Source organism: Brachypodium distachyon, chromosome 2 (assembly GCF_000005505.3).
Source record: "Brachypodium distachyon strain Bd21 chromosome 2, Brachypodium_distachyon_v3.0, whole genome shotgun sequence".
NCBI lineage: Eukaryota > Viridiplantae > Streptophyta > Magnoliopsida > Poales > Poaceae > Brachypodium > Brachypodium distachyon.
Genome location: NC_016132.3, coordinates 56,662,693 through 56,675,024, shown reverse-complemented (window position 1 = coordinate 56,675,024; position 12,332 = coordinate 56,662,693). Strand labels below are relative to the sequence as shown.

Sequence of the window (12,332 nt, the reverse complement as noted above, 5' to 3'; positions counted from 1 at the left end):
TTCTTAAATTCGTTTAGAAGTCATTTTTCGGTTTATTTCATTTCTCCTATCGTAGACTAAGAAAAAAAATGGCATCTAATATTTCTAGTGAATCTTATTGACTACTCCCTCTGATCCTAAATTCTTGACTCAAATTTGCCCAAATATGGATGTATCTATTTTTAAAAAGCGTGTAGATACATGTAATATTTCGACAACAATTTAGGATCGGAGGGAGTAATAAATAGCTTGTAGTGATGACAATATTTCGTACTAGAGGCTATAACTAACATCTGAACAATTTTGGTTAGATTCTTCAGTTTCCATTTCAGGTTAGTGTGATTTAAAAGATTAGCTCGCACTTCTCTAAAAGAGTTTGCAAAGCAACACAATATGTTGTTGTGGGATCAATATTTACCCCCAAAAGTGTTGTTTCCCTTAGTAAAATGAAGCCCTCTCGCAATCACTCAAAGGCCTTCTACAAAGAGAAGCCCTCACCCAAGGACTCTGAGGCCCTCCTCAAAGAGAAGCCCCCTAGTGCCCTAGCAACTCTTTGCCATGTCAAAACATGGTTCTCGACCTTCTGTGGCCTAGCCTTCTTTTGTAAGAAGCCTTGTCTCGAGGCACCTGGACCTTCTCTTAGATCCCCGTTCAAGGGGAGATCATGTCCAAGCCTAAGGTCAAGTAGTCGCTAGGAGCATACAATACACTAATCATCCACTATGGACTCCATTTGCCTAAGTCACCTCAAACACTTCACGGGGTTGGTAGCAAGAGGCCTTTGTAGGAGTTGAACACCTCATTTTCCATTTGGGGTGATGCCTAGAGTTTGCTCTAATGCGCCTTCAGACGCCTCCGCTATAAGCTATGTCCCTTGAGCATTACGTCCTTCGGAACCTTGATTTCTGAGAAGGTCCCAAAGGAACCTTACGAGCCTTGCGACCATACTCCCTCTGGAACCCTTGATTTCTTAGGAGGTGCAGGCACCCGGCATAACCAAAGACTAGTATAGCTAACCAGGGCATAGGAGGTTCTATGCGTCGTTATTGTGGCCAGCAACCACTACCGATAGCTTCAGGTGATATTGCAAGTCGAAATAATCATCACCGCACTAGAAATGATCCTTTGTCCAAACAAATTATGTAGCTTCAAGGTAGCACAAAAGACCACCACACCACCTGGTAGGATAGGAGGGCCCATGCAAAATGGCAACAAAGGCACTAGCGGTACTAGCAACAATACCACTAGGTTTCTAAAAGCTCTTCATTATCTTCCATCATGCAAGAGAGGTTTTTCTTGCAACTTCCCCAGTCTCTTGCATGGTCTTTCACAAAAGCAAGATGCAGAGTACTGAACCTCGAAGTTGATGTTGATGTAGAAACATTAAAGACTCCTAGGTGTACTACTATGGGATGAAAGCATCATCATCATCATCATCATCATCAATTACATGCTATCAAGGGTGAGCTTCCAAAAAAAGATTAGAAGGGTAACATGTCAGAAAAAATTGTGGGTAGTAACTAAATGGTTTAAGAAGGTTCACAGAATCATGAAGCTACACGTCCGTCGACATTCAAAATTGAGGTGGTTCCACATAATGTGAAATGTCACAACTCTTCAAAAGATTGCCATGAAGCTAAAATAGAGCCTTGACTTTTCTTACATGACTCCTATTGGATATCCCGACTCCAGTATATTTTTGACGTCTCTAAAGTGAGTACATATTTCTGTCGTTTAGTCTATGATGCAAAGGAGGGCAGAGTGGCCCAAGGTGTTCTTGTATACAACCAAATCCAGACAAGTTCATTCGTTGCAACTACAATGAGTACACTCCGCCGATGGTTCTCACCCATGCCAAAGCATGATGATACCAGAACCTCAAAATACATGAAACTGTCTACTGCCCTTAATTAATGTTGAAGGCCCTCCTACGAGAAACCGCTTGAAGGACCATGCTAAAATTTATCAACACTTTTTTGGGATATCAGAGGGTGTGTATGAAAAAACAATATGCACTACCCAAGATCTATAGTGAAGTCCCACGTAGACAAAGCCACTCGAAGGACCATGTGATGTGATTGGGAGGTTCTTTTAGGCTTGGTGAGTGATCAAGATAAATTGGTTGAAGGACCACACTTCGACAAAGTGACGCTTCTGAGGAGTGGAGGGACATGGCCAATGGAAGCAAACAACATTAAGATAAAAACAGAAATATGGTACATCCTCATGAAGTTGATCCTGCAAGGCAAATTCACCTGCCTCCATTAGAAGGGAAGAGCGGAAAAAAAAACTCCCCAAAAGGCTTATGCAAAAACTAAAGAGCATAGGGGCTAGCAATAGGTCATGCAACCAATCTTTATGGAATTTCCTAGCCATTGTCACTTCAAACCCGATGTGAAGTTGCAGTGAACTCCAATACTTTACGGTTACCGTAGCATGTTTTCTAGCTCAGATTGTATAATGGTCTACACCTACACGATTCTATAAATACCTCGCAGCGTTGTGGATGGTTGGTACATATAAGAGGACCGGCAAACAAAATATACATCTTTGGGACCCTAAATTATGTAGTAAGGTGATATGTAGGATAAAAATTTCAACGAGTTGTGTGTGCAAGTTAAATGTTAAGATATAGATGATCTTTCCATAAAGTAAATCATGACCGGACATAAAGTAAACCAAGAGGATAGAGAAATGACCTAGCATAGACTTAATAAAGTTGGGATGCAAATCAAGGTATTTTACTCAAACAGTTTAGAACATTACTAAAAATTTAAAATAAGATCCATTAAAAAGCCTTGTATAGTGAACAACCAAATAATCCTAATAATACATTCTATGTATTAATTTTATATATGTATAATGAACATACAAGGATTATTTACACATCGAAATCTACTTCTACAAATCCAACTTCACCTTATTTTCTCTATACAATTTTTTTGTAAAGTAAAATTTGTATTAACACAACATGATGTGTTTACTATGAAGTTTAATTCCTCTAACGACACATAGAATATATTTACTTTATGAATAGTAATAAAACTATAAATCTTGCGTATTGCCAGCTTATTATAAGAGTAAGAAAGTAAGGTGAAGCTAATGTTGTCAACCATATCAGGATAACCTAAATCTTATTAGTACATCTCCCAAAGTAGTCCAAAGTGTAGAATAGGAGTGGAGCACAAATTAAAAAAGCCATATGAATGATTCATATAAAATAAAAATATATATAAATAATTGTATTAATGAGACATAAGAATTTGTATACTTCATCGTAGGCACCATCATCACCATTTGAAAAAAAAATCCAATTAAATCCTTTCGTTGCATCAATTACCATTTCTGAATGGCTGTTGAAGTTGAATTACTTGTATTTTTTTTAACCATGTTAGATCAAAAATTCAAATGATATTGTAGCCCCAACAAGCAAATTGTGAAAAATAAAATCAAACCATCGAATGCAAATTCTAACAAAAAAATGCAGCATCAACGATCAACTAACTTAGATTTGATTACAGTGACATGATAATATTAAAACTTCTTCATATAATCGTGCATATGACATCAAGTTAACACACTAGGAACTAAAATAAATTTACTTAATTAGTATTATACTCCATCCGTTTCTAAATTCCTGTCATTGTTTTAGTTCATATTTGAATTTAGGAACGGAGGGAGTAGTATTTAAATACTTTGACTTCCTTTTGTACTAACAAGTACCATGAGAAATCATGTGGATAGAGTCGCCCCAACCTTGAAAAGGATTCATTATTTACCAATAATAGGTCTTGATTTTCAAGAGCTCTGCTTATCATCCTAAAGTCATAGCATAATAGGATAGAGTATCGAGCTCGATGGGCCCACCCACTTCCTAGTAATTTTTTGAGGATAAAGGCAGGAGCTCTGCCGTTCAATTAAGAAGAAGAAGACGACATCTAGCTTTTGTTAAGAAGGCCAAAGCTAGAAAAATACCCAACAAAATATGGACTACTCTCACAAAAATTGATCACAGATGGCCTCATGGCAATCCTGAACGCCTGAACTCCTCGTGACAACTAAAAGCAACATCCTCCTCATCTCTGTCTTGGTGCTGAAAAATTCGACGTTTATCTCCTTCCACACGCTCCGACATGTACAAATGATCAGGCCGTCGAAGTCAAGACTTGTGGTTTCATTGTGCAAGGCTCTATCCTTCTCCCACCGTTCGTCGACGGATGAGGTGACTTCAATACTGGCCGGGGGATCGCCAAACCAGCGCCTCACCAAATCCCAGACCTTCCTGGTGAAAGGACAGATTCTGCACAGGTGGTCGATGGTCTCAGGTGCCTTTTTGCAAAGCATACATAACTCGTGCTCCCATCCTCTTGCCGCAAGATCATCCGCCGTGAGAATTTTTCCATGGAGCATGGTCCACGCGAAGAATTTGCACTTAGGCTCCGCACGCGCCTTCTAGATTTTGGAGGCATCAAAAAACCTAGAAAAGTTCCTGCAAACTGCGCTTGATAAGTTGAAGCCGCCATGTATTCTCCCTTAGCTGTCCACTTCCATGAGATTATGTCTGCCACAAGAGGTTGCAGCTGACTGCCATCAATAATCTCAGCGAGGCAAGCGAACTCAACAAGCTGCTCGAAGGTGGAAATTCTGACAAGCGCGCGAATCCAGTTATCTTGGCGCAGCTCCTTTTGAATAGTCCTCTTTTTACGAGTGGCTACTTTAAAAAGATTAGGGAAGATGGATTTGAGGTTTGTGGCGTTGAACCAACTATCATGCCAAAATAAAGCTTTCTCCCCATTGCCCAAGGTCACACGAGTTGAAGCTCTGAAGAACTCCAAGTCTTTGTCATCGCAGGGGAGCTTGGACCCAACCCAAGGCCGGTTGGGTGCCTTCCACTCCAACCAAGGCCAACGCATACACAAGGCCCGACCAAAGCGTTCAATGTCAGAGATTCCCAAGCCGCCAAGATCCTTAGGCTGACAAACCGTCTTCCAATTAACCAGAGCTTTTCCTTTGCAATTGAAATCATCGTTGTTCACCTTTCATAAGAAAGCCCCTCTGATTTTATCCAGCCATTTGTCCACCCATTTAGGTAAGTTGAAAACAGTCAGGTGGTAGGTGGAGATAGAATATGAACTGGATTTCACCAGAGTAAGCCTCCTCGCTGGCAACAGCATCTTCGACGTCCATCCCCGAAGCCTCCCAGCCACCTTGTTGAGAAGAGGTTGGAAGTCGACTCTTCTTGGCGTCCTCAAATGCAGCGGCAAGCCAAGATATTTGCATGGGAAGGAGCTCAAGATTGCCGGAAAGGAATGAGGAAGAGGATCAATATCCATGTTCTCACATCGCTTTGTTAAGAGGTGGGTTTTTTCCAAATTGATGTGGAGACCAGAAGGATCTCCGAAGATCTTCAAAAAGCATCCGGGTGCGCGAAATTGCAGCAGCATCCGCATAAAGAGATACCCTGAGAGAAGCGGCAAAATTATCGAAAGCTCGTAGAACCCCACAATCCAAGGCAAGCTTCAAGAGTGGATCTCCCCGTCGCAGCCCGAGAGCATGCTGAAAGGGAGGTCCCGGCTTGCCATTCAAAAGAACGCGGGAGGACGAGGAAGCAAACAGCACGTAGATCCAATCCCTCCATTTTTGACCAAAACAAAGTGCTTCTAAGCATTCCAAGAGGTAAGGCCAACTAATCGAATCAAAAGCTTTTGATATATCAAGCTTGAGGAAAATGGAAGGAACATGCGCCGAATGGAGCTCCCTGATGTGATTCTGGACGTGCATAAATCGTCATGGATGCACCTTCTTTTAATAAAAGCACTTTGATTGACAGAGACCAAGTCGTTCAGCAACGGTGCCAATCTATTAGCAAGCAGCTTCGCAACAATCTTCACGAAACTATGAATAAGGCTGATTGGGCGGTAATCGACCACTTCCTAGTAATCAATCAGGGCATTACATAAAGGGTTAATTGGATCTATGCCACTCTATTCCACCGGTTGGAGATATGACATTACAAAAACTTGAGCTGGAAAAATGCCACTCTTAACTTTTTTATACCTCTATTCATGCCATTTTGTCCAATACCAGCATGTATACTGTCTAAATACGTATAGACATAGCTCTATATGAACAAAAAAAATTCCATCCCAACTCAAACAGTTTTATTCCTCTTATTCCCCACGCGTTCCTCAGATCCCGTCCCCAACAGTGGACTCATATTACTGTTTTTTATTTTCTATAATTTTTATAGATTTTTCTGAGAAGATTGAATTTTGGGCCAAATTTGAATTTTTTTTGAACCTTTATGGCGCCTGGAAGACTCGAACGTACCGTTGAACGTTGTAAATAGGGGTATTATGGTAAATACTGTTGTACATGAGGAAATACATGTATTTTATGAACACTTATTGGTCTTAAGTGGACAGAATGGCATTGATAGAGGTATAAGAAAGTTTGAGTGGCATTTCTCAAAGTCAAGTTTTTGTAATGGCATATCTCCAACCGGTGGAATAGAGAGTGGCATAGATCCAATTAACCCTTACATAAATGTTGCATTTAACGTTATTCTCTTCATATACAAACAAACCCTAATATTTTTTGTCTGTGCCTCACTAATATACATGCATACCATATTATTGCTACTTCTTAAATCAGCCATTTTATGTGTCCCATGTGAATATGATTTTGAGCAAGACAAGTCACTTAGTAATAGTATTCTTTGCATTCATAACTATCAAATTTCAACTAAAACCACGATAAGAATTTAGGGACGGAGGGAGTAATACTTAAGTTTAATAAATACTTCAAACTGTAGTGAAATATTTCTAGAATACTTTTGCAATGTATAGAATTATGCTTCGCTGGAGACAATTTGCTGGCCATGTGGAAATTGATAGTAGCTTGAGACAGACCCATGCTCAAACAAGATTGTGGGAGTTAAAGAACGGAGTCTTAAAATTTCGATCAATTGGTTAAGGTTGTACGATCAAACTCTACTAAATAACTGGCTCATGGACGATTCAACGCATTATTAGGTCCTAACAAATAGTAGGACATAATGGTAATTTCTTGAATGTAGTACCATCTATTGGATTCATGTCAAACGATTATGAATATTGTAACAAACATATATGCCATGTTGGGTGATTAAAGTCACATTTTCAATATTGATAGGTTATGTAGTCTTAAATGTTACATGTTGGTAGGTTTAGTGGATCATGAATCAAACGACAAGTAATGTCGAGTTTGAAGAGATGCATCCATCCTATTTAGATCTTGTGACAAGTCTTAAGTCTACACTTTGAAGGAACAAGGTTGGTGTGGATACAATACAAGCTTAGATGATACAAAGATGCGGAGAATCTTCAGAATAGTCGTTTGAAACACACAATCGATTTGTTTCCACATAACCACAACTATTTGAGGCCTTTGCCAAGAAAATTGACTGGTTGGGCCCACTGCTCAATTATGTGGCAAAATAATCAGAGACGGTTGATCTCCACATAACCACAACTAACAGCCATTCCTAACAACTATACTTATAGTGTCTATATGCAAGCTCATTCACTTGATTGTTCCTCCAACGCGAAGTCATTCACCTTATTCTTCTTCTACCGTTGGGATGTGAGAGATTATATTAGAGACGGTTGATCTCCACATAACCACAACTAACAACCATTCCTAACAACTATACTTATAGTGTCTATATGCAAGCTCATTCACTTGATTGTTCTTCCAACGCGAAGTCATTCACCTTATTCTTCCTCTACCGTTGGGATGTGAGAGATTATCTCTGGAGTCAGTTGTTGTCATTATGATGAAGACGACGAACTCATTTTAGAAGAAACTCGCAAAGTAGGCATCCAATATGACCTTGGGAATACTCAACGCTCACGCGGTTCTGTGCCTGGACAACAGGTACTTAATCGTGGAAGAGAAGTTGGGCATGCTAGGCTACACCAAGATCACTTGTCAAAGACTCATGCCTACGGCCCTACTTCCAACATATGTCTATAAATTTTTCATATTAGGATGGTGTTGGACACCTTGTAAATCTTCTTTGTGAAATATTACCTCGGCATTTAGAATGTTAACTTACGGAGTACCAGAGGATGGTGGACTTTGTACTATAGTTTTAAAATGTTGGTGAGAGTTATTGTTGAAGCATTTGGGGATGAGTGCCTGAAATCTCCAACTGGTGAAGATACTGCTAGATTACATGCTAAGGGAGCGGCAAGAGATTTCCTTGGAATGTTGGGAAGCATAGACTGCATGCATTGGGCCACCACCTCCATTGACTTCCTGTCTGCCGTCTCTCGGCGCGACACATCTCCTCGTCAAATATCACAGTCGTCGCCTTCTACTCTGTCGCCATTGTCGTGGTGGTGCCACGGCAGATGCCGTAGGATGGCTTAACTTGGGGGCGATGGACGAAGGAGGAACCGGAGGAGGGAGGATGTGAAGGGAAACACGCACAAATCACACAAGCACACACGGATCTACCCAGGTTTGGAGCCCTCTTGCTGAGGTAAGACTCCTACTCCTGCTTTGTTGTATTAGCCGAGATAGACAAGCTCAACAATGGCGTTCCTTGAGCTGTATTCTTGAGGAAGAAGAAGAAGGGGAAACCCTAGTTGTCTAAGTGCACCGTCCTCCTTTCTTACAGAGGGGTAAGGTTCTATTTATAGGCCGCCCATGTCACACTGACATGCGGGCCAAGTCTAACGCCATCTTCCTTGGGCCCCGCCGGGCACGCGACTTGATTCCCTCCCGGTAGCACCGCAGGGGACAAGACAACTTTACTTTTCCCTGTCTCCCTGCAGAAAGTACCGCTATCCTCTGCCGGCTTCCGTCAGAGATTCTCTTTCGGTGCTTCCTCTCTACAGTCGCCTGACGCCGGTACGCAGGCGCTGACTGCTTTTCTGAGATGATGATGGCTCTGCTTTACTTTGCACCGTGTGGTCAGGATAAGACCGTCGAGAGATCTCGGCCATCAAGGTGCTCATCCTTATCCTGCAAACTCATAAGACAAAATAGTCATGCCGGCATACGCCCGGGATGACGGTTTAGTGTTAGTTTTGACTTTACGATGCCGGCATATACAACTATGCCGGCTTTGCCTCCGTCATCTCGGTTAGAGTTGTGTCGCCATGACCCTACCCGGGGTCATCCCCCGACAGCCATCGTTGACAGCCACCGCCACCTCCTGCTATGCCTCCACCTGCGAACCACCTCTTCTTGCTCTTCCTTCTCCGCCTTGTCGGCTGACAAAATCGTTGATCACCCCTTCCCCCGTGAAACCACAACCAACGACACCTCCAACCACCAAACCTCATCTTCGAGCTCCACAAGGCGACGACAAGCGAATCCAGCCGCATGTCTAGCCCAACAGCAAAACCTTGCGACGGGTGGCGTTATGGCGAGCAGGGTAAAGAGAAAAGAATGGGCTCACCTTGAAAGTTTCGAGATGACGCAGGAGAGGAGAACCAACTCAACCATTGCTATACGGCCATGTTGAACTAGCTCAGGGATTTGCCAAACCAAAACAATAATTGGCACATGGTTTATGGGAGCCATTTTGCTTTTGCGGATGTTGAACTCGTTGGAGTTGCTCTTGCTATTGTCTAAAACAGACATCACTTGATACATTTTGTGAAAGAGAAAAAACAGAAGTATCTTGGCTTCCTCCACAATAGTTGTTTCAATGAAGATAGGCTATCTCTTTTTCTTCCTTACGATATCTCCAATAGTACACATCACTTGTTAAGAAGACCATGCCTCAAGAGCTTTCTGATGACATGAAGAGGAGAGAGAAAAGTGGAAGGAACCGTTACTCCCGCAAGAACTGTTTAGGCTTTTGTAGCAAGTACTTGCTTTGTGGACTCCACTGTCTCATAGTAAGCTTTAGGTTTTTTCTTATCAATTTGACGTTAATCGCGATGGATTAGAATATCGGTTTTGCTAAGGAGAAGGTGCCTGTTTTTTAATTAGAGATAAGTCGACGTGATTGTCCATTGGATCCATTGGATCTTAATCCAATAGTAACACGTGGAAGATGAGAAAGTTTGAATGACATCCAGATCTTAATCCAACGGCTCTGATGCGTTGATTGAGATTGAAAGATTTTTTATCGGATGTTCCGAAGGAACGAGATTTAAAGCTTTTGCTTACAGATCACAACCATGCATACAGACACACCTTTAAAATATTTCTGTCGGGGAGTCCCGGCCAAACCTCACAGGTCACAGCAACTTTTTGACCACTTGTGTTTCTTTGGATACAACTGGGGGTGGAGCATTAACAACGCGTTTAGACTCAAATTTTAAAATGCACACATCGTTCTCTGCTCGGAACTTGAACACGACGCTAGTAGCCAGGACCAGGAGACACTTGTGCACGGTTTGCAGCCTTTTCTGATCCTGCTTGAGATTCGGGGAACCGTGAAAACCGTATCCCTCTCCCACTCTCAAGGGGATGACAAAAAGAAATTAACTTATAATCAACATGGGGCTACGCGCTGGGATCAAACCAAACCCCACGCACAGGCGCGCGCTCCTCCAGTCTCGTCTCCTATGCTACCACTAGTCCAATACAGTGCGGAACAGTACCAGAAAGAACGTCCGCGACTCCGGCGCGGCGCGGCGCGCCATTAGCAAGCCTGAGCGCGCTGCGCGGAACCACGACGAAGCCACGAGGAAGTAAAACACCATCTCAACCAAGCTCATCTCGGGCACGGTGATGGTGCTGGTACTAGAAGCGTGCAGAGACTATAGGGACCAAGATCCTAAACAGGGCCATGCAAGGTGGTGGCATGCCGTGTGCCTCTGGGGGGTTCTCTCGAGCATGTGGCGTGCGCGCGCAGAGCAGCCTAGTGCAGCCATTGCCAGAATCGAAGGGAAGAACGGATTTTAAACATTGGGATCGAGGCAAATCGATCCTACCTACTGGAGCGAATAATTCGAGCATATACAGAAGAGTAATTGGAGCAATTGGCAGATCAGAAAGGGCGGAGACGCACCTTAAGGAGGAGGAGTACTCGTAGAGCTTGCCGGCGGGGGAGAAGACGAGCAGCGCGACCTCGGCGTCGCAGAGGAGCGCGAGCTCGAAGGCCTTCTTGAAGAGCCCCGACCGGCGCTTGGAGAAGCGCACCTGCCGGCTCGTCCGGTCCTCGATCCGCCGCAGCTCCACCCGCCCGCGCCGCACCATCACACTCCGAGCTTCCTCCGTACGTGCCGCAACACACCTCCGGCCGCTGCGCTCTCTGTCTCTCTCTGTTCCCCTCTTGCGTGGTAAGCCAGGCAGGGCAGGGGAAGGGAGCACGGACGGGAGTGGGGGAGGAGAGGGGCCCGTCCGGGGAGAGGGGCGGCTGCTCATCCCGCGACCGACCGTGGGGTCCAGCCATTGACGAGTTGGCTGTACACCTCGGAGGTGCCGCTCTCGTGGTTACTTATCTTGGGCTCCCAAGCAGCTGCCTGCTTCATTCGCTAGGTCGGTATCGTCTCAAGCTTTTTCGCTTCGCGCACACAACTGAACTACACAAGCGCTACCGTTTTCTTCAGGAAACAGGATCCGTTTGATTGATTTGCTAGTTTAATTTTTTAGATTTAATAATAATTTAAATATTTATTTACATGCATAAATATTTTCTAGACATGTTAAAATGTAGCGAGGCCTTTCTCCGAAATGACAAGAATTCGGTTCGGAAACCCTCTACCCCTTTGCCATGCAAGTGGATTGATCCGTGGAATGCCTGCATCAAGTTGTAACAACAAAATGGGGAATTAGCATGTGCCTATTGCTGTAGGATTGATGTTTGCGCTAATATACTGGTAGGCGGCCGTGTGCGTAACTTCTTGTAACCTCTTGTATTTTCTACACATGGGTTAGCAGCCAAACAAAAATGTGTTCCCTCGGATCATTTTCTAATGTTATCCTGTTGCAGTTGGCTTACGGTACATAAAATTGAGCTTTGCGGGCTCAATGGGATATGTGTGTGAGAATGCAAGAGTCCACTTATGATGATACATCATCAGATCCAAATTAATTTCCGTACTTTTGTCTAAATATGCATGTAAAGCGCGTATCTACATGCGTATCTAGGCAAAATTGCGACAATTTATTTGGATCAAAGAAAGTATATGGTTTACCTGCAAACTCAGTTAGGTGATTTTCGCGTGGGCGTATCTGCATCCCTACCTCAACGAAGGCCATTGGAATAAATAAACCTTGTATAATACGGACACATTTTATTATGAATACATAAGGAATATGATATGTTTATACTATTGGGAACAATGATAAGGCAACAAAACTACAAAAGAAAACAAGTAGAGTGTCGCTATTTCCCCCAAATA

General features: G+C 43.0%; 1 protein-coding gene across 2 annotated transcripts in view; it reads right to left on the bottom strand.

The window, feature by feature from the left end:
* Window positions 1-11,408, bottom strand: part of LOC100824579 (agamous-like MADS-box protein AGL14-like) — a 16,615-nt gene extending 5,207 nt beyond the window's left edge. Inside the window, exon 1 of one of the 2 annotated variants that reach the window (XR_002962763.1) lies at window positions 10,997-11,408. Coding sequence is in view for 1 of the 2 variants with exons in the window: in NM_001301380.1 (NP_001288309.1) it covers window positions 10,997-11,184 (188 nt within the window). In the remaining variant the exon portion in view is untranslated. The remainder of the gene's footprint in view (window positions 1-10,996) is intronic. The other variant, NM_001301380.1, reaches the window with a different exon arrangement.
* Window positions 11,409-12,332: the final 924 nt, after the last annotated feature.